The 23,683-nt window shown below is 38.8% G+C and overlaps 1 protein-coding gene and 1 long non-coding RNA gene across 3 annotated transcripts in view; one reads left to right on the forward strand and one right to left on the reverse strand.

Annotated features, from left to right (window-relative positions):
• LOC309487047 overlaps positions 1 to 22,796 on the forward strand; it is a 188,968-nt gene extending 166,172 nt beyond the window's left edge. The window contains exons 2-3 of the long non-coding RNA XR_014201734.1: positions 18,217 to 21,432; positions 21,802 to 22,796. This is a non-coding gene — a long non-coding RNA (uncharacterized lncRNA). The remainder of the gene's footprint in view (positions 1 to 18,216; positions 21,433 to 21,801) is intronic.
• The window catches only part of prkceb (protein kinase C, epsilon b), a 100,613-nt gene that overhangs the window by 58,444 nt on the left and 18,486 nt on the right, over positions 1 to 23,683 (reverse strand). For both annotated transcript variants that reach the window (XM_082154468.1, XM_082154467.1), the window contains exon 2: positions 14,118 to 14,181. In XM_082154468.1, the coding sequence (XP_082010594.1) occupies positions 14,118 to 14,181 (64 nt within the window). The remainder of the gene's footprint in view (positions 1 to 14,117; positions 14,182 to 23,683) is intronic.

The following is a 23,683-nucleotide window of genomic DNA, read 5'->3' on the forward strand; positions in this document are numbered from 1 at the left end:
AGTTCCAAAAAAGGATGGTCGGCTGCGACCCATTATAGATCTTAGGGTATTGAACAAATCTTTGAGGAGATTCAAGTTCAAAATGCTAACTATACCTATGATCGTTCAACAAATCAGATCCGACGACTGGTTTGTAACGATAGATCTTAAGGATGCATATTTTCATATTTCCATCATTTCCTTTTGGGGGAAAAGCTTATCAATATAGGGTTCTTCCTTTCGGCCTAGCCTTATGCCCTCGCACCTTCACTAAATGTATGGATATGGCCCTTGCTCCACTGAGACTTCAGGGGGTACGTATCTTAAATGATATAGATGACTGGCTCATTTTGGCTCAGTCTAAAGAACTGGCAATTCAACATCGAGATGTTGTTTTGCGTCATCTGAGGTGCTTGGGGTTGAGACTCAATGTGAAGAAAAGTTCCTTAACTACTCTTCAGAGGACTACGTTCCTGGGAGTAGAGTGGGACTCAGTCACGATGCGGGCACAATTGTCTCCTGCTCGTATAAATACTATCTTAAACACAATGAAGAGTATTAGGTTAGGCCAGGCCATCACTGTCAAACACTTTCAAAGAGTTTTGGGCCTTATGGCTGCAGCTTCCACCGTAGTGCCTTTTGGTCTGCTCCATATGAGGGCCTTGCAGTGGTGGCTCAGGACGAAGGGGTTTTCTCCTCTGGGAAACCCCTTTCGCATGTTCAGAGTAACGCACAGATGCCTTCGTTCTCTCGTCATGTGGAAGAAACCATGGTTCCTGTCTCAAGGCCCGGTTCTGGGAGCACCATGTCAGAGAAAGATGTGTCCCTCACGGGCTGGGGTGCGGTTATGGAGGGCCGTTACACCCGAGGTACTTGGAAGGACCATCATTTCTCATGGCATATTAATCGCTTGGAGATGTTGGCTGTATTTTTTGCCCTGAGGCACTTCCTTGTAGACCTCAGAGGCCATCATGTTCTTATTAGGACAGACAATATGTCGGTGGTCTCTTATATCAACCGCCAAGGAGGCTTGAGATCACGCCCTCTTTCTAGACTGGCGCATCAGATTCTTCTTTGGTCCCAGGATAAATTTCTCTCTGTTAGATCCATTTATATTCCTGGGGTTGATAATGTGGGAGCAGACATCCTGTCGAGGCAGGGGCTGAGGCCCGGGGAATGGCGGCTCCACCCTGAAGTGGTTGAGCTCATATGGAGAGAGTTTGGCCGGGCGGAGGTTGACCTGTTCGCTTCTCATGAGAACTCTCATTGCCTCAATTCTCATCTGGTTCTCTCTCTCACATCCAGCTCCTTTGGGCCTGGATGCCATGGTACAGATGTGGCCGAGGTCACGTCTGTACGCCTTTCCCCCGATCGCTCTGCTCCCTGGGGTTCTAGAAAGGGTCAGGAGGTACGGTGTGAGATTACTTGTAGCTCCGTACTGGCCGGCCCGAATTTGGTTCTCGGACCTTATTAGTCTCTTGGAGAGTCCTCCCTGGCAAGTCCCTATTAGGAGAGATCTTCTTTCCCAGGCCGGTGGTACAATATTTCATCCACGGCCGGAGTTATGGAGACTATGGGTCTGGCCCCTGAGGGGGACCAACCCATAAATAGGTTGCCCTTTCCAGGTGGTCAGGTCATCCATTCTAGAACCCCACTCTACTAGGAACTAAATATTTAAAGTTAGGGACGGCATTGAACCTAGTTAATTACTGCCCACTTGCTTCAGTACTGGCGTTCCATCCTGTTCTCTAACGGGATCTCCCGTTCATGCTTAGGGGCTCTGTGGCGGCCCCGGTGCCCTCCGCAAGCCTCTAAGGGTGTGCACGTAGGGACATTCCCACTAAAACAGCATGTTCCTGTAGATTGGAGGATGAATCCTGTCATCCAGCCTATTGGCATCAGGCTAATGGGTTATCCCTGGCACCCATCATGTCCTGTGGATGTGATATATGAGTATACATAAGAATCTATTGAGTCTGCTTCCTGCACGTCTTACTCCCTGGAAGAGTGGTGGTGCTGCCCCCTCTTACTTGCTAGCGTGGGAGCCACTCTACATTATATTTGCCCCGGTACTGAGGTGCCTGTAGGCAATATCATGATTCTTCAGGTATTCCATCCTCCATCGCATGTGTCGGATGGTCAAGGTCATAGCCTTGGAGGTTCCTATGTTAGGCCTCAGGCTGGGAGGAGTCAATCCATCTAGTTATGTATCAAGGGTTAGGAGCTATTCCCCTTTATCAATTAGACAGTTGGTTATCTGCAGAAACCTCTCATATCTGAAGTACGAGGTGCGCTTTTGCCTCCACCTCTCATCTAATACTTTCTACTGTCTGGGGTTCTCATCCATGGGGTCAGTTAAGCCTCCGGCTCCAGACCTCCCCTTTTTACACCAAATCTTATGACAAGCTAGGTTGGATCTGCCCTCTACTCATTCCTATCGTCCATGAGTGTGCCAGATGCTTCACACCAGGGCGTATTTCTCTCAGAGTGGCGGCGTGGGTATTCTTTCCCCAAAGTGTAGAGTATCGATGCAGCGGGAGTTCCCTTACGAAAGGGAACGTCTCGGGTTACTATTGTAACCGAACGAGACGCTGCATCCCTCGGCCACACTTTTCGCGCTCCTGAGAACCATTTGCTTTGTCCAATCAGAAGCTAACATTTCCTGGTTCCTGTGACCCTTTATAGCTTCCGGATCACCGTCACATGCAACCCTCACGAGTGACGCAATGATGCTACACCAGGAGTACCCAACCCTGCTCCTGCCGATCGACTGTCCTGCAGAGTTTATCTCCAACCTTAATCAAACACACCTGAAGCAACCAATTAAGGTCTTCAGGATCACATGAAAATTAAAGGCAGGTGTGTTTGATTAGGGTTGGAGATGAACTGTGCAGGAAAGTCGATCGGCAGGAGCAGGGTTGGGCACCCTGTGCTACACCAATCGAGATTGGAATAATTCCATAGTTGACTTCAGACGCTTCATGCCGAAGGCATTCCCCAAAGCGTTGAGTATCGATGCAGCGTCTCGTTCCCTACTCAGGGAACGAGGGTTACAATAGTAACCCAAGACGTTCATTCTGTTCAGTGTCCGGTATTATCAATGTTGATGTGGTTGAGTTAGGTTCTTCTCCTGCCATCTTCTGAGTGGTCTGGTTTTGGATTTATTAGAGACTGTTTTTGATTAGACAGGCTTTTGCAAATTCACTTTCTGACAGTAGGTGGAAGAAATACAACTCATCGTAACAAAAAATTATTATGGCAAGCAAATGTTAGTGTTAGTCTGAACAAACACTTACACAGCACTTTGTGTAAACAGGCCTTCAATTGCAGTGTCAAAATCTCACGGCATCTGCCACTGAATTGTGAATTTAGTTTTAGTGACTTAATGTGAGAAATATTGCACATACTTGTCATCACATGGAGAAAAAAAAACCTTTAGGCACCCTACATAAATATTTGTTATTTTCCTGAGTAAAAAATTATTGACTTGAAGGTCACAGCAAATGTTTTATTGTTTGTCTCATTTTTAAATGTGATATTGCCATTCCTAGTAAACTACAAGCCAACTGGTGAGTAACATCAACAGCCAATTTTGACTAGCACTTGGTGGGTGTTAATTTTGGACTGTCTGTGCACTGAATGCAAATGACTGTCTGCAGTATTGATTATTACGCAGTTGTACGGAGCACTGCCATGCAGTAATGATGAGCACAGGCAGATTCAGAGCTGTGATGGCTATATTTCTCATTGTGGTATGACCTGATTGAAAGAGCATCATGATTGACTGTGAACTGCTGTCTTTGTCCGACTCCTGTGTGACTCACTCGCACTTGTGTCTCCAGCCCGTCTCCGGTCGGGTGTCTTAGTACTCAGCGTGTGTGACTGTGTGTGTGTGTGTGTGTGTGTGTGTGTGTGTGTGTGTCTGTGTGTGTTTTTGTGAGGGCCGCTGATGTTAAGCAGGACTGACGCAAGGCAGTCAGCCAGCCAGCCTCCTTAAACACACAGACACACACACACACACATCTACTTCTGTGGAACTCTGCAACTTCTGCCTGCATATTGACATTTGGATATTTTTGCTTTAGTTTCTTTTTCCTGAAACAATTACTCTCTCATTTTTTCATTTGATGTTTAAATTTTTTTAAATAATTTAAACTGTTGCTTTTTCAAACAGTTCCAGTTGTGTTTGGAGACACCTTATAATTGTTTTATTATTTTTGGTATAATACACTCAAAAACATATTTAGGCCTAAATTTAAAGGGCTCATGAAATGGAAAATCTAAATGTTCTTGATATTTACACATGTAAGAGATCACTCTACGATAAACACAAAAAAGTTTTAGAACTCAAAACTAACAGTTTTAAAATATAAATATAATTTTCAACCCTTCTGAAACACCCAAATTTGAATTCAAGAGAATCCTAATGTCAACTCATGTCTGTCCATCAATCACAAGAGCGATAGTGCTGTTGGATAAAGATGTCGAGTAAGACCGCCAAACTCACTGACTCACTGTCAGTGGATGTAAAGAAACTGCAACTCCAAAAAGTTTGTATAGCATTCCTAAAGATCTGAGCATTACAAATGCATGGCTGAAGTTTACTTTTAATGACATGCCTGAATGACTGAAAGATAAAGTTTCCGTTTGTTCTGCACATTTCACAACAGACTGTTTTGTGAATTATTCTCAACATGCAGCCGTTTTCTCTTTTCTTTTATTGGAAGATACAGCAATGCCAAGCAAAGCATTTTGTCCTCTGAGGCAACACAGGTAAGTACATTTCTTTTTAATTTTACAGTGTGTTTGTAATAAACATCAAACCAGTGTTTAACTCTATTAAGACACCAAGTGTATCATTGTTTGAGTGTGGCTAATAAAATCGTTACATACCAAGATCAGAAATATTTACTTTAAATTGGTTTAATTTGTTTATTATGTGAGTTGATTATATTTTATTATGGTTTATGTTACCATTGTTATTATTAACGCTTCAGTGTGTAGCTTGTGTTTTACTGTCGTCGTCTTTTAAGAAATTTGTTAACTGTAATCCGTATAAAGATATCGTCAGCGTGTGGTTTTGCGACATGCACATAGACGAAGGAATTTCTAAACACAACAGTCTTTAATCTCAAACTAAACACTCAGGAGATCACTGCAGACAGGAATAAGTATAATGATAGTCCGGAAGACGAACTAAACTGGCGGCATAAATACATAGGGCAAACAAAAGAACTAAACTAGACACAGGTGATAGCAATACATAACTAATTGAGATGCACGGATCAGCTCTAATGTCACCCGAATCCGCTGTTAAAAAAATTAAATCATCCACCCGCCACCCATACAAATCAATAATTTTCTCTGATTTAGATATCCTCACCCGACCCGCACCCGATCGAGGTGTTTTACACAGATAGTGAAAATGAGTAAGAACAGGTAAGAAACAGGTAAGCTTAATGTAATAGTACTAATTAAATATTCCTTGTTCCACAGCTAGCCATATTTTAAAGCCCCCCTGTGGTGAAAATCAAGCTTTTAATGTTGTTTATATGTCTATGTGATGTTTTTAATATGCTTTCAGACAAACCATGTGCAAATTCATAAGTCAACACCATTGAGTATTTTCTCCTTAAATCTGCAGTGAACCAAAGACAGTCTCAAAAACGCGGTTTGAAATCGCTGGTGTTTCTGACAACACAAACTACCTTGTAACCAATTATGTCAACGTGTGATCGTCAACGAGTGGATCTCTCAGCCGGTGTGAGTGGAGGCGGGGCTAATTTGAATGCTCATTGAACCGCGTATACTAAATGAGGCAAGGATGCATTCAAGCTATTTTAAGGTATGAAGACATTTCATTTTCAAAAGGAAAAATGATATGGGATAAAATGATTGACTACAGGGGGACTTCAACAATTCTTTACATGTTTTTTAAATTATTTTTTTTATAATTTTTTTTTTATAAACAGAATAATGCTGTGAGATTTGAATAAATCCATTTTGAAAATTAGATTATTTAAATAAAATTAAATACATACAAATAGTCAATAATAAACTATTCCCTAATGTTTTATGAGTCTTGTATGCCTGACAAATATGAATCACATTAAGTTTATTGGTTTGTTTATATTAAAAGTGTGATATCCAAATGGATAGAAATTTTATATTCAATTCAAAAACATAAATTTGAAATTTAGAAATTATAAATCTAAATATTTTATATCTAATATTCTCTATTTGCTCCATACGTGGCAAGTATTTGAGCCAGTCTGAATCTCTCCATGAACGCCCTCCATGAAATCCACTCTGATTCCACCTGTGTCCCTGGGACAAACAGAACAGCACCACTCTGCATGTGTGTGTGTGTCTAGTTCAGAGCTGTGTGATCTTCAAAAGCTTCTACAACATTAGGGATTAGCCTGACCAGTAGGTTTTGTTCACTGTTTTGCCTCCTGTCATTACTGATTTATCAGCTGCCAAGTCTCCGTGGTCGTGCTAGGGTGACTGCAGGCCAGCGGCTCAAAAGAACAACTTTTAGTTGAGCACTAACACTGTGGTTCTTAACTAGTGTTGCTTCAGGACCCAGGTTTTACACTGAACACACTGTAAAAAAAAAAATTACATCCCCAAGTCAAAAATTTCAAGTGACCGATAACATCTAAATTTTTCAATTAGTCTGACGTATTATTTCTCATTGACCCAATGTTAACAGACTATTGCAACAAGAATTTCACTTGGGCCAATTGAAAAATGTAGATGTTATCGGTCACTTGAAATTTTTTATTTGGGAGGGTTAGAATTTTTTTACAGTGCACAGAGTGGCCATGCAATATAGTACCAACAAATTTTATCATACAAAAGAAAACAAAAGTGCCCTTAAAAATTGTAATATTACCTGCATATATATTAACTGTACATACAACATACAAAAATATTAATATGACACAGACTACATGGGGAATTGAATATTTTTGTTTCAAATATAATGCAAAAAATTGCTGCTCCTACAGCTGTATGGTCTGCCTTGTGCACGGTGACAGAGTTAACAAACAAATACTTTATTCCAATAATAAACACGCAGGGGATATCCTGGAAAACACAGGCAAAAACGCAAACCACATAAATTGAAATGATAACCGACAAGGGACTGAACAAAACAGGGAATTTAAATACAGACCAAATGACTGACAGGTGATCATTATATGTAACCATAGAAACAAATAAGGAGATAATCAGTAACCAAAATTGAACGGCGCAGAGAAACAGGAATTAAGCAAAACTCAACAGAATATAAAAATAAGTCCAGGTCCATGACAGTAGTCCCCCTCCTGGAAGGCGCGTCCTCACGCCATAACTAAACATCTGACTGTAGAGGGAGGCAGGGGGGTTTGGAGGAGTACGCAGAGCTGGTGATGGACAGGGATGAGGAGAAGTCAGTAGACACAGACACCATGGTGGAGCCAGGGTGGCTTTGGCTGAAGGGCTGGGTGGAACACGGGGCTGACTAATGGAGGTGGAACCAGGGTGTCTAGAGGAACCTGCGAAGCAAAGAGGCCGACGGACCAGGGCGACATCCATGGCCCAGAAGCCCAATATAGAGCTGCTGGCTCGCGGAACTGAGGCGTAAACGGGGACTCGATTGGCCGGGATAATGATAGAGCAAGCGTGGATGATGGGGAAACCAGAGGAAGGGAGGAGCTCAGTGGAGCGAAAGGGGTGGAGGATCGAAACGCAGCCTGGAGACCCGGAAGTCTGTGGTGGAAGCTGAGTGACGACCAACCGAGATTGATCCGGAGGGACGAGGGAGCCCGGAGGAGTCGAAGAGCAGATGGGGAACGGTGAAGACGAGGGAACGCGGAGCCGGGCGGACAGGCCGACCTGGAGATATGGGCCTGGTTACCCAAGTGCAGGGGGCAGAGCCGAGGAGCTGGACCACTCCAGCGGAGCCGACAGATCCAGGAGATTAGATGTACCCAGTGGAGGGGATGGGACCAGGAAGTTGGGATGGGAACATTGGAAGAGGTCCGCTGAGATGGACTGGGCAGCTTGCATCGACTCCGGGACTACGATGGTAACTAGCACTGGCTCCAGGACAGACTCGGTGGAAGTCTCCGGCTCGCAAGCTGTAAGGGGGAAGCTGGCCATCCCAAATACTCCAGCCGATTCCTCTGTTCGGGGAGGAAGAGTAGGCGCAATGCTGGTCCATGGCTTATTTTCTTTCTTTCTTTGTCGTTCGATTCTTCTGTTACAGATATGGTCTGCAGCACGCACAGCGATAGAATTAACAAACAAAGTCTTTATTCCAAGTAATAAACGCAGTACATATCCAGGAAAACACAGACAAAAATGCAAACCACATAAACTGAAATGAGAACCGACAAGGGACTGAACAAAACAGGGAGTTCAAATACAAGACGAACCAAATGACTGACAGGTGATGATAATTAATAAAGATAGAAACAAACGAGGCGATAATCAGTAAGCAAAACCGAACGGAGCAGAGAAACGTAAACTAAACAAAACACAGCATAATCAAAATAATAGGGATTTAACGGTACTTGTATTCGTCCAAAACCAGGGTACAGATGTCACAGTTTGGTGCATTCAGTCAGACAGTCAGTCACAGGCAATCCACACTCCAATCCAGAAGCAAATTGTAACACTCCTAATGCACGTCTAATTTTACAAGAGATGCTTTTCATTTTTGTAGCTGATTGTGACCAAATACCTTTTGGTTTTTATCAGCCCTGTAAAAAAATATGACCTATGCAAGAGTACATTCTGTTAACTGCTTAATGCTTAATACACTAAAGGAGGCTGTAGCCTACTGTACCAACTGCTCCAGGGGGGACAAAATGCCACTAGGTGGAACAAACTGTAATTTGCACAACTGTCTGTTCAAAATAAATGAAAAGAAACCTAGCATTGTGGATTTGTTGCTTTTTTCTGGTAACACTTTAGAGTGGGTAAACCCAGCCCGATCTGCCGGCGATTTGATTTCGCCCTGCAGCTCAGGCTGGAAACCTGTACATTCTTCTATCCTGCTTCCGTTACAAATCTGCGGGGACCAATCACAAACTGGCTTATCCACCTGGCACGCTATTGGCAGGTTTTAACACGTCCGTGTCCGTGACAACAGCTAACCTATTTGTGGTGATTTTACTTTCTTTTTTCTCCAACCCTTTTAACAGTGTTGTATTTCTACTTACCGTGCTATCCTAACTCTGCATGATTATATGGTTAGTTGCATTCTATTATTTGCATTTAGCTTTGTTTTTCCCTGTCTGTGACCCTATTAGAATAAACATGTAAGTTAACCCATTTTTGGGCCACGACCCACAAACTGAAAACCACTGCAATAACATGTCGATAAGCACATTCAAACACTGGCAAGCCACTTCCAAAAAAGCAAATGCACCAAGAGAGGGGTTTTACATGTTCACACTTGCTTTGTTTGACAAAAACATTCACAAACACTCCACACAGTTCCTGAAGATAAGTTCCACTTGTCTTAAAGCACTTGAAGTTTTCTAAAAATGCAGAGTAAAAAAGTAACCTCCTTCAGCTGGCATCTGGCTTAATAAAGTCTTCATCAAGTAATTTATTAACAGGAATAAAGACCCTTAGAGACTCACACAAAGAACTACAATCAGACCCGAAGAGGCATTTCTCCCAATTACAGTTCCAAGGAAAAGAAAGCCTATGTTTTTGGAGGAGAAAACAAAAAGCACAGATTGCTTGTGTTTTCAAAAGTCTTTATTTTATTCAGGTCTTTGGATATGGCTAGGGTTCCTATCTTATGGTCCACTGGGGCAAAATCACATGTCTGATTGCTTCTCAACAAGCAGCATACTGTAATATAAGGCATCATTCATGTCCGTAGCATAAACAGTGCATGACAACTTATGTACCAGAGTTTAAAATGTAGCGTTTGAGGATTAGAAGAAACTTGATGCTAAAAACAGATAAAAGAGTGCAGAATGTTCTATGTTCCGATCACTCAGACCACTTTCAGTGGTGTTGGGCAGTGGTCAAAAAGGCACATGGCCATATCACATTTGTAGCACAAACATTAAAGCACATGACTACACTGAAGTAGCAGCTCCTCATGTAACATCACATGAAATCATTTTGGCAAAACAGACATTTTAAAATGTTTTGACTAGGTAGGTACATAACATAAAATTATTTTAATTTATTTAATTTTAAAGAATGTTTAAGAATTTCGTAAAACGGCCCTGTAATACAAAATCGCCAAGTCAAATTCAGTCTCCGCAGCAACGTCTGAAGTTGATGACAATTCTGAATTTGGGATAAAAACTTCTCATAGTTCTGTGTTGTTAACACACTTTAAACTTGCTTGAAAGGTTTGATTTCAACAGAAATCAATGATCAACTTCAGTCTTAACATAATAGTGTTTTAACAGATTCACTTGACAAACCTGTTTACTTTTTACGATCTGGTGTCTCAATCAACAACATAACAACAGTATATGGACCTGCAAACATAGTCTGAAATGGTGAGCCCACAACTGGCAAAATAACCATTACCTGGTCATTGGGCTGGAAAATGCAAACTTCAGCTCATAGGTCAAACATACATTTAATTTTATCTTATGCTTGACTAAGACATATTTTAGCTAGATGACGATGAAAAATGTTGAGACATTTCTAGTTGAAGATGTTTTTTAAAAGTGTTTTCAAGTCACATGCAGTTTTGTACGCGCACCATCCGCATGGACACAAAAATTGTTCTGCGCAGACGTCCAAGGACCCTCTGATGACGAAAATTACATCACGCAGACATTCACATTCAGTCATGGAAAGCGGACGTATAGAATACTTTGGCCTTTACACTGCTTGTAAGGTAAACACTGTACAAGTTCTTGCTTTCCCTGGGAATCGAACCCATGACCTTCGAGTAACTAGTGCCATGCTTTACTGTTCAAGGCAGAAGTTCCACAGAAGAAAGAAAGTCATACAGGTTTGTCTCAAGGCACCAATGTTTTGACAAATCTGCTCAAAGCCTGAGGGTTTTTGAGGTGAGTACCAGAATCCCAGGTCCCTCTACTGTCACACTGTAAAAAGACCCTGGCACTGGACCGACCGTGCAAACTTCTGTTCACTTCAGTACAGTGCTGAACATGAAGGATGCCTTGAGATCAATTTTCAACAACCCAAACCATAAGGGACAAAACCCAAAATCTGTCAAAGCCGCCTGTCCATCTGATCAGTAGAACCAATGCCAATATGGAGCTGACGTATGCACAGATCAGATTTACACTTGTAAACTGCAGAATGGCAGTTTGCAAAACAGATTGGCATCTGCAAAACATATGATGCACAACACACTTCAAAGGCCTATTAACCACGATATTCATGTTTTGTGTCCCTTCTTCAATATCTATTATAGTTGATCATCAATATCTTTAACATCAGACCAGACTGCAACTGCTAATAAACACATCGTCTCTGCCACTCTTTGATGAGTCATCCAACTTTCATGAAAACGAAATGTTAAGTATCCGCTTCCAGATGCAAACGGCGATTAAACGCAATAAAATATGAGTCACATAGACTGTTTCCCAGTAAAATGAATAAGTGTCCAATTAAAACTGTCTGAAACAGAATGAGAGTGACACAGAAACAAAACACACCTTTTTTTTTTACCTGTTCCTTAAAAGATGCAACTAATGCAAAGTTGCAGCTAAGGCTCAAAGTATACTTCATTTTTATGCGTACACTAGCGTATGTGTACAGTGTGCGTGACAGATTTCTTCATCCATATAATGTAACACATACATGGCCATTTTTTCTAACAGTGTGCCACATGTACCACATGTGCAGTGAATTATTTGCAATTAATTGTTCCAGAAGATGGCAACACTGGTCTGGGCTACAGTTTTCCCCCTGGCCATTGTTTCATGGTAGAAAAAAAAGGAAGATGAGGAAGAGACTACTGGAGACTGCAACAATAATAGATGGCCGCGTTGACAGCTGAACCCTGAAGTGCATGTTGTACGCATTTGATAACATTTGACACATGCTCAAGTCAAATTTTTGTCCAGTGTTTGCGCCATTTCTCTCCAAAATGTATGTGATAAAGAGTTGTTAAGATCTTAAGATATCTTAACCTCCATCACACAAGCGCTTGTCAAAGTGCAAGTCTATTGTTGTTGCGCTCTCTAATAGTTTGTTTTTGTTGTTCCATCCTGGCTAAAAAAAAATCAAGAATAAACCAACATGAACTCCATGTTGGTCCAGGCTAGTTTACGTTGGTAGAGCTGGTATAGTGCTGGTCTTACTGCTGGACCAGAGCATTGTCATGCTGATCTCAAGCAAAACCAATCTGGTCTACCAGCACTCACGCTTCCCATGCTGGGGACCCGAAAACCAACAACCAGCATCCCATGCTAGTCTCAGCATGCAAAACATAACTTATAGTGGTGACCAGTAATGCTGGATATTTCAGCAGGGCTCTCTTCCATTTCTTTTTCGACTGTGAAACAAAGGGTTGGGCCAGGATTGCCACTTTGTGGACAAATTCAAGGTGCATGTGCAACTGAGAGTACAGAGTACGTGTGATGCATGTACAGTACGCACATACTGCTGATAATGAAATTTACATTGTAAAACTTAAAGAGTACAAGTAAAAACCAAAGTATACTTTGGGCTAAAGCAGTTCATTTGCTAACCAAAGGCTAATTAAAAAAAAAAAAAAAATGAAGGGAAATGTTTAATTTAACCATGTTTAGCTTTGTTAATAGCCTGGGAAAACCCAGACAACTTCCGGCATATTTAGATTTGCTCTGCAAGTAGTCTGGCAAAGAGCTCATTCAAGCCCATTTCCAATCCGTCGAAATCGCGGCATCAATCAGAAACGTTGGGGCGGGCTTTACACAATGACGATCGCTCTGATTGGTTTAGGTCTATCCAATTGCGCCCAGAGGCATTTGAGCGACGTCCGTTGGTGAAGCGCACCAACTTTTAAATGCATTATTATATTCAAATTGCAAACACATGAGGACAGTCTCCATGAAAGACCCACTGGCAGATGAACGTGCAACTACATTTCTCTCCGAAACGGTAGGAAATTTAATTAGATTTAATAGAGGATTTTAACTGTGACAAGATGATTGACAGGGCAGATTAGGTCTTAGGTCTATCCAATTGCGCCCAGAGGCATCTGAGCGACGTCCGTTGGTGACGCCCCTTTGGAAGTTATTTGGAAGTTAGGAGTTATTAATGAAGCTTTGCCAGACCATAACTCAGTTACTACTGTGGGTTATGCTAGCTATGATACTTGCTAAGCATTTTATCTCAGGGATAACCATTCAAAATACAACATATGCCTTTCCAAAACATGACAATTGCTTGCCTCTCTTCGTATGACTATTCCTGGAGAAATTCCTGGCTAACAGTTTTGCAAACTGTGCCATTCCACCAATGATGGTGCGGACACAAGGTCTGTGTAGACACAAGGAGATGTTTGATATGCAGCATCTATATCAGTGTGAGAGGCAAGTGATCATATGTTCTGCCTCCAGGAGCAGGAGTTGAGCCGAGAGGATGAAGGAGCTCTTGAAGTGGGCCATCTCTGATGTGTATCCAGGGGTATGAGAGGAGTTTGGCCGTTGCAAGTGTTCGTGATAGAGGCACATGTGGGAGGTTATCTGGGTGGAATCACTGCCACACTGGATCTGGGTCCAATGATCGCGCAACAGTGTTTTTTTTTTATTTTTTTTAATCAAGCTACACTAGAGGCAACATCAAGATCATAAAGTTGCAGCTCTTCATATGATTTCCAGAAAGAGCAGCTGCACAGAGACTGCAGAAGTCTGCATTTCAAACAATGGCATATGTTAATAGAACTATGCCATTTTCAGCTTTGAGTCTTTTCAGCTTTGTTATTTTATTTAAAAAATAAATGCATCTCGAAGGCCTGATGCCACATACTGTCACTATCACTTTTTTATTTTTTTATTTCAAACGAGTATTCCAGTGAGTATTTACTGTGTCAGACAGTGTATTTATAAGAAATCTTGTATTAGGTATAATGGTTAACAGGGACATGTTTCAAGCAGTCTTTAAATGACAGGTAATGCGATCACAGAAAGTTTACAAGGATGTCTTACCTTCACTGGATGATCCGGACAAGTCAATAATGACAAAGACCTTCCCCTCTGGCTCCAAGTCTATCTGTAAGGACCATCCAAAAAAGAAAATTATGTTTCAGCAGCAAAGCAAAGGAACATCTTCAATAATCTTCACTGGCCTCTATACCCAATGCAATATTTTTAAGAGTCAAATTAATGTTCTAGAGTAAACACATTTTTTTGAAAAAGCAGACTGGATCTTTATAACAATAATAAGTGTTACAATTTCTCCCAATAATTTCCCAACACTTACAAATACGTAAAAACTAGGAATTTATCACAAAGAATCCAACTATTTTAGCAGTACCGGAATATATATATGTATATATATATATATATATATATATATATACAGGGCCTGAATTTCATTTTGGAAAATGGGGGGGAAATCCCCCCTTAGGTGATTCTTATGGGGGTGAATATTTAATTTGAAGGGGGAGTTTAGACTTTTTTTTTTTAATTACATTTATCTCGCCTAAATGTATGCACACTCATTGCATTTTACTCTATGTATGTGTGCAGAGAAACATCTCTCAGACAGCGCGCACGTACCGAAGAGTTTCAAATCGCGTGAATGCTTAAACTGGTAAGACTTAAAAAGACGTGCAAATGGTAAACTTTAGTTACTCGTGATGCAATGCTGGCTCGATTATGCAAGTGACAATTCCGTCTATCCCGACTCCCGAAACGCGAGAGTGTTATCACCGCCTGCAGCTCTTAACGAGCTGATAGAAGACGCAGCACCGCTGAATCACTCACGCGATTTGAGAAATTGCGTCTCGCAGACAGTTTTAAAATGACCGATTTGATTTTATAATCTGTGTGGATTAATTTACCAATACAACCTACATGCTAAAGTGAATCAATGTTTGCGGGAATTTCCCGCATTATAAGTGGGAGACCTGCGGGAATTATTAAAATTATGCGCAATACCCGCAATCCCGCGCCGAAATTCAAGCCCTGATATATATGTATATATATATATATATATATATATATATATATTATTATTTTTATTTTTATTTTATTTTTTTTGCTTGCTTATACATCATCTATATTTTTAAACTAAAATCTTTGTTGAGAAAGTTTAATATTATGCTAAATTGCATATAAATATGTTTTAGCAGTTTATTACTAAATTATTTAACAAAATACAATATTTTTGGCTAAGTTCCACTATGTTGGAAATGTGTGTGTTTCATGCCCATTTGAACCAAGTGGATTTTGGATTTTTATGGATTTTTTCCATAAAACAAAAATCCATGATGATCACACGGTCAAATTCAGATGTAATTATGTTGTATTAAAAAAAATGCATCCATGTGCATCCTATACATACAATAAATTAGTGTCAGTGATTTCATGCTTCATTAGGTTTGCACACCACCTGTGAAAGCCTTACTTATCAGTAATGATACTAATGGAAATAAACAAGCACACATGGCCAGGATTAGCCGAATAAATGCTGAGTATGTGGCACCAGCAGAGGAAACAGCACAGCCTCTAAGTGAACATGAGCCCTGTGAGGGTTGTGTTGAGGCTGAAATGACTGATATTAGGCCCAGTTCTCCTCTCAGCAGCTAATGACAGCATAACGGCTGTTCCATCAAAACCAGATTAAAGCAGGAAATGGAGGGAGGATGTGGGGATGAGTGGAGAGATTTGTACATGCTATGAGAGTAAAGTGAGAGAGAGAGAAAGTGAGAGAGAGAGAGAGAGAGACAGTGAGGATGTGTGTGGGAGTTGGGTTAGAGGCGAGCCGTATCATGTTCGTGCAGTCAACACAGGTTTTACACAGGATGCACCAGTGCAAAAAAGAAAAACCGTTGCAAGCACACGCACACGCAAAAATTCACACTCCCAATACCAAAAGTGCCGGTATCAAAAGTGGAATAGCTGAGATTCTTAAATATTCACAATATCACATACATTATCATGGCAAAACAGATTTCATGAGACAAAACGTTTCATTAGCAGGCAGAATACACGTCTATTACAGTTCAAAAAGTTTGGGATAGTCAGAAATATTATTTTAATGATTTTTAAAGAAGTCGCTTATGCTCACCAAGCCATTTATTTGATCAAAATACAGCAAAACAGTAATACTGTGAAATAGTATAACAATTCAAAATAATTGTTTTCTTTTGTAATATATTTTAAAATGCGATTTATTCCTGTGCTTGTCAGGATTATGTTATAGTCTGTTTAGTTTTCATTGTGTTTTGGTTTCGTTTTCCCTGTTACTGTTTTGCCTGAGTTCTGTTTGCTACTCAGGGTACTTTTACACGACACCGATGTACTAAAAGCGGATTTTCACTATACACGTTTTTTACGAACAGACGGCAAGGTTGTCAAACCGATCCCCGTTTACACGGAGACAATAACAGTATAGTTTTTAATAACTTGCACTTTGAAACCTGTTTTCAAAAGTTTGCATTTTCAAGCCCCCAAAATGCTGTTGTCGTTTTTAGTTGGAAACTGTGTCGTGTAAACGGCCCCTTATTCCCTTATGATTATGTTCACCTGTTGTTCATTGCGTTTCCTAGTTATCTCCGTATATTTAAGGGGATGTTTACACGACACGGTTTTCAACTAATAATGGGAAAAAAATTATGCGTTAATTTACACGACAACAGCGTTTTGGGTGACTTAAAACGCAAACTTATGAAAACAACAAAAATGCGAATTCCTGAAGACGATGACGTCATGTACATGCATATTACGTGTGCAGTCTATAGTGTTTAATCGCCTTCTAGTGGCCTGGCAGCAGAATACCGCGTTTTTAGTCGTTTTCGCGAATCTGTGTGAATCTGGGTCATTTTGACAGTGGTGTCGAACTCAAAACTCAAAGGAAAAACTTCTCCGTTTTAATCATATAGTTGTCTTGTAAACGTACCCTAAGTCTTCAGTTTCCTCTGTTTATTGTTCTGTGTTATATTTACGTGGTCGTTATTTTCTCTCAGTGTTATCTGCTGTGTATTTTAGATTACTGAATTAAAGACTGTCCTGTGTTGTATCCTTTGTGCGATTTACTACAACCACCGATAGTGACAGTGATGGCATTTTCAGAATTTTCAGCATCATTACCACAGTCTTTAGTGTCACATGATGCTTCAGAAATCATTCTAATATGCTGATGTGCTTCTCAAGAAACATTTCTTATTATTAATGTTGAAAAGTTGTTCTGCTTTACATTTTTGTGGAAAACGCTACATTTTTCAATATTATTTAATGAATAGAAAGTTCAAAAGAACAGCATTTATTTGAAATAGAAATCTTTTGTATTATAAATGTCTTTACTGTCACTTTTGATAAATGTAATATATCCTTGCTGAATAAAAATATTAATTTCTTAAAATATATATATATACAGTATATATATATATATATATATATATATTTTTTTTTTTTTTTTTTATATAAATTGATGATTTCCAAAATAATTTGATCCCCCTTCCCAATTGGAGGAGAAACATTTTATTTACCATACATCCATTAAATTCAAAATGGTAACATGTTACAATCTAGTTAAAAAAAATCAAGGCATATTTTCATCAAAATAGCAATGAGTTCATACACAACAACATTTGGTCACATAATTTTCACTAAAATGTTTTATTATTTTTCAGTTTTGTTTTGAGTGATGATGCAAATGAATAATGAAATTAGTAGTTTGAACCAATTCATAAAAAAAAAAAAAAGTTTACTTGCATTACCATGAGATATACTGTGTATATATATATATATATATATATATATATATATATATATATATATATAGCCTATATGTAGCTTTATTTTATAGCTAAATTGTCCAGTCACTTTCATCTGCTAACTAAATAGATAAATAAGCCCTTCCACTCTACTTAAGAGTAGATGATGCATATCCATGAACCTTTATTAATCAACATCAAGATTTTAATGAAAGTAGTTAATTTTATTCAGCACTGGAACTACAAAAGAAAATAAATGTTTTTTAAAAAAAAAAGATTTTTTTCAGCATTTTTAGTAATCTATTTGTCTTCACTGCTTTATTTTCGAATAACCATGTGTTGTGACAAATGCATTAAAAGTTCAGTAAGCGATTTCTGAGAAACGCTGTTGAAAGCGGATTGGATTGAGCACCACAACACAAACCAAGTTTGGTTTGATTTTCAAGTATCAACAAATTTCTCAGAAATTGCTTACTGCACCTTTAAAAGTAGCATAAATATTCAATCGAATTCCCTAACTTCTCATTTAGGGTATGTTTACATGACAAATAAAAACAACCGTTTTTCCTTAGCTTTTTTTGCATACAGAAGACAACATTGTCAAAACGATCCCAGCTGTATTATGCTGCCAGGCCAGAACACGTCATTTTACAATTAAACGGTTATTAACAAATTTGCGTTTTTGCAGTTTATACGGAGACAATGACGGAATCGTTTTCCAAAACGTGCACTTCAAAATCCAGCTTTCAAAAGTTTGCGTTTTCATGGCCACAATTACTGTTGCCGTGTAAATGAACGGCAAAAAATGGTTTTAGTTGAAAACGGTGTCGTGTAAACGGCCCCTTAATATGAGAACACACAAATCATAAAACACAAATAATCAAAGTGTTTAAAGTAATTTTAAGTATATAATAGTATATAATATCATGCCGCTGGACATTTCTGCTTCCCAAAAGTATTTCATATCAACTACCCAAAAGCTGTTTGCAGAATTGATGAATATTCAAATCAAACTTTAATTTTTCAAAGCATAACTTGTCTTTGAATGCCCTGAGGCTGCTGTGGGGTTTCTTCACTCCTTGCATGATAGAGGATGAATGAATCAGGATTTTACAAAATCCATACTGGAGGCTCTCCAGAACATTCATGATGCAGTGATTTACTGGTCTTTAGAATGCTTGCTTTAATGTTTGCTATCCCAAATGACCTTGTGACCTTCTCCCTGCTGAAGCTGATCTCTGAATGCTTTTTGTCTTGCAGGTGTGACGACACAATAAATATAGCAGCTAGCTGTAGCAGGAAAGGAGAATGAGTGTTTAAGTCTGGAAATATTGTGTGTATGTTTTGCACGCATGTGTCTATGTGCAAGCATGTCCACAAGGGTGTGGAAGTAAATATTTGCATTTAGACCAGTCTTTAGTGTGCTGTTGAGTAAATGGGACATCTGCACATTACATAAATGTAGGTCAAGAGATATACGCTTGATAATAAATAAGAAGCAATGTTGTCTTTTTTTAGATGCATGAGAGGTATAAGTGATTAGATCAACAGATGTTATACAAGTTTTAAAGATGTAAATCTTGTTAGTTATTCCCTCCAATCAGAATAAAGGTAATATACCTGTAAAAATATATCTTTTTTAATTATTTCACAGCTTTGAATTGACTTTTGGTTGAAAATGTCTCGATTGATTTAATTGGCAATCCGTTTATACCAGGGTTTTTTTATGTCCTCAATGTCACTATCCAACCTGTCTGAAGTCTTTAAAACCTTTAAGGGTTAGTTCACCCAAAAATTTTAATTGTCATAATTTACTCTCATGTCTTTTCGATGACTTTTGTTCATCTTCAAAAACACAAATGAAGATTTTTTTGATGAAATCTGAAATCTTTCCTCCATTGACAGCTACACAACTGACACTTTGACGCTTCAAAAAGTTCATAAAGAGATCGTAAAACTAATCCAAATGAATTGAGTGGTTTAGTTAAAATTTTCAGAAGAGACCCGATCGTGATGTTGTTGCTATGATGTAAACAAAGTGCAAAGCTTTGCCTCCACTAGCCTGCTAACTAACATTACAGTCTTGATGTAGTGTTTACTAGAGTTTATAAGCTCTTGCTTTTTTAAGGGTGTTCAAAGAAAATTAGAAAAATTAGCCCTTAGAAATTCTGACCTTAGAAAATTAGCAACAAAAATCACAACAGATTTTTCGTATTTCGGAAGGGCTTCCTTGAAACAGGACGACACATTGTATTAGGGGAGAGAGGTGCTGTAATAATGTAAAACATATGTAAAAATAATTTACATATGTTATTATGTTATAATTTACATATGTACATATGCCCCCTCTCGTTAAATGGCATAATAGGATCCCTTTTACTGTAAAATTATTGTATAAACGGTATGGGGAAAAAAACTGTTAATATGCCAAGTTCCCTTTCTAAATACAGGGAAAACCTGCAAAAGATCTATTTTGTAAAATACTGCAAAATTGACAGGGTTTTTTAAGTAAAAAAGAACAAATCAGCTTATAATTTAAGGTGAAAACCTCTAAACTATTCCGTGAATTCCCTCCACTTTACATTTGAAGCTATTTCCTTTAAATAAATATGTTTTGCTTAATAGTTTTTGTTATCAGTTATATACTTTTGGGTCATCTTCTGTTGTTTAATGAATGTTAATTCCATTATTTAAGTGTCGTGTGTTAACATGATGGTGTTTTGTTTTTGTGTGAATGACTCTGTGCACATTCTGGACACTAGTATATAGTTCAGCTTGTGAAAAAGCTATTTGTTATAAACTTTGATTTGTACTGTATTTTTTTCAGAATTATTCAGGCAACCGCAGCTGCCAAGTTTTTTTAAAGTGATGAAATTTAATGGGTTCCAAAATAACGTTTGAAAATTAAGTTCACTTGTATTGTAATTGTTCACTGAGCAGCTTTGTGTTCCACATAAAAGAAAGTAATTGGAATAAAGTAAATAAATGATGACAGAGGGCAAATTTTTTGCCAAATTACTGCATGAATTTAGGAAATATTTTGTAACATTGATTGTGGCTGTTTTTACTCAACAATTTAAGATTTCATTTGCATCTTTTTGGGTGATCTTGATGTTTGTTCCACCAGATATATTTAACAGAGAAACCGTGCCAACTCCAGTCTGTCCTATTGCTGCAGAGGAACTGTGTGAGGTGGAGACGTGACGTGTGTGTTTGACACCATCCAGATGTTCCCTTATTACATATACAGTAAATATTTTTTAGTATACAAATGTAAACATTTCTATCAGCTTATTTTTGACACACAGTGACGCATGCAAACACGCACACACCAAAATGAAATTGCTCAGCTAGATTCAATTCAGGCACTTTAATTTCATCCGCCTCCACACAGCCACATACAATATGTTTACATAGAATCCTAAAAAATCTCTCTGCCTCAATCATTTCTCCTTGACAGCAAAGTGACTGAAAAGAGAGCAAATTGAGACTTTTTCTTAAATCTCCATTTCTCTGAAATGACCCTAGGAACGTCATGTCTATACTTTTTTGACCCACTTTAAGATGCATTATGTATTAAAGTCCGCGTGAACCGGAAGTTGCAAACGACTTTTCTCCAGTGCTGTGACGTATTTCCCAGTAAAACAGAATATTGAACAGAGGGCAGGGTTTTACTCTAGCGCTCCTCCTCTCCATCTCTCGCTCATTACAGAGTAACGATTTGAAGGGAGTGGTTAAGCGTTTCCCAACCCAAGTCCTCAAACCTACGTCATCAGAGAAGGGACGCCATTCCAGACCGGAAGTAACTTTTCAGACTTTGATTAAAGATTACGACGGCAAACAATTTTTTTCTGTGTTTTAACTTGCACGGATTAATTGTTCACCACAAGACTAGTAATATGCGCTAACAAAGTAAATAGGGTCAATTTTGATTTCAGTTGGACTTTAAGATGCATTTTGGTCGATCGGATCACAAGTGGATGACTCTAAATACAGGTGTAAACGGGGTCTAAAACATTTTGAGCTTGTCTATTTTCGATCACTTCCAGTGACTTGATCACTTGTTTTTGAAATATGGTTAAAGTATACTGATGAATGTAACTGGCAAGCAGTTATGGTAAAACTAAAACATGCTTTAATTTCATTTCTATTGAAATTTGTATGTAATGCATTTAAATCTATTTGTAATTATTTAAAGTTGCAATTAAGTACATATAAAATATATACATTTTAAATGTAATATTGAATAACACACTACAGTTAAAATTATTATGCTTTACATGTGATTTAGTATTTTAGTCAACACATCAAAATAGGTGTACTTTCTTAAAAAGCACAACAAAAGATTATTAAAACATAAGGATATGATTAAGGTAAAACTTAATTTGACATTATTAATAAAAAGTGCAGTGTTTGTGTTGTTTTAAGTCGAGAAAGTGTGCTCTCTTTAAGTATAATTAAATGGTCTTTATTTCAGTAATATTATATTATCCGCAAGTACAGTTTAAAAAAATGTATATATACTTTTAAGATTTGAAGTACACTATAAGTGTACATTCAATAAAATAAAGCACACTTCTTTTTCAAAAGGGATTACACAGTACTGTGTGTGTGTGTGTGTGTGTGTGTGTGTGTGTGTGTGTGTGTGTGTGTGTGTGTGTGTGTGTGTGTGTGTGTGTGTGTGTGTGTGTGTGTGTGTGTGTGTGTGTGTGTGTGTGTGTGTGTGTGTGTGTGTGTGTGTGTGGACTGATAATGGACAACATAGAAACAAAGAGGGTGTTTATTTCATCTCTGTCAATCATTAATAAAGAGACAGCTGGAGGAACGGTCACTTTGGCCTCGACCCTAGACACACAACCTCTGACCATGTGTCAGACTCGACCTCCTCCCTCCAGTTCTCTGAGCCTTCATATTCAAAAATAAATATCACACTTAAAGGTGAAGTATTTAAAGGGTTAGTTCACCCAAAAATGAAAATTCTGTCAGTAATTACTCACCCTCATGTTGTTCCAACCGCGTAAGACCTTCGTTCATCTTCGGAACACAAATTAAGATATTTTTTGATGAAATCTGAGTGCTGGGTCACTCTCCATAGGCTGCTAGGTGGCCCAAACTTGCTGGCCCAGAAAAGTTATTAAAGAGATCGTTAATATAGTCCAAGTGACTACAGTGGCTCAATCTTAAGTATATCAAGCGACGAGAATACTTTTTGTGCGCAAAAACAAACAAAAATAACGACTTTATTCCACTATTCATTTCCTTCTCTCTGGGCCTCGTAGTGTTTTTGCGTAGCGCGTCTGTGTTATACGTCAGACACATGACCAGCGTCGGCCAATAGTGAGCCTACGTGGTGACGTGTAACACAGACGCGCTACGCAAAAACACTACGAGGCCCAGAGAGAAGGAAATGAATAGTAGACTCATATTTCATCAAAAAATATCTTAATTTGTGTTCCGAAGATGAACGAAGGTCTTACGCGGTTGGAACAACATGAGGGTGAGTAATTACTGACAGAATTTTCATTTTTGGGTGAACTAACCCTTTAATGTTATACTTACAGAATATAATGCTAACCAATGACAGACAGGGATGGAAATACATTTTTGCAATCCAACACACTGTTGTGTAGGGGTTAGGGCTGCACGATTAACTGTGTTTACAACGAAAATAGTTCCAAACAAAGCCACAGCAGAACTGTTTTGAATCTTCAAGCAACAGACAGCTGTGTTTTGTTACTGTATAAATCAGTTGAAAAACTGATTCAATGACTCATTCATTAATCCAAGTACCACGAGAGTGATTAGAGAAGCAGAATGAATGAATCATGAATG

The sequence above is a fragment of the Leuciscus leuciscus genome (genome assembly GCF_965113295.1).
Source record: "Leuciscus leuciscus genome assembly, chromosome: 22".
In the NCBI taxonomy this organism is placed as follows: Eukaryota; Metazoa; Chordata; class Actinopteri; order Cypriniformes; family Leuciscidae; genus Leuciscus; species Leuciscus leuciscus.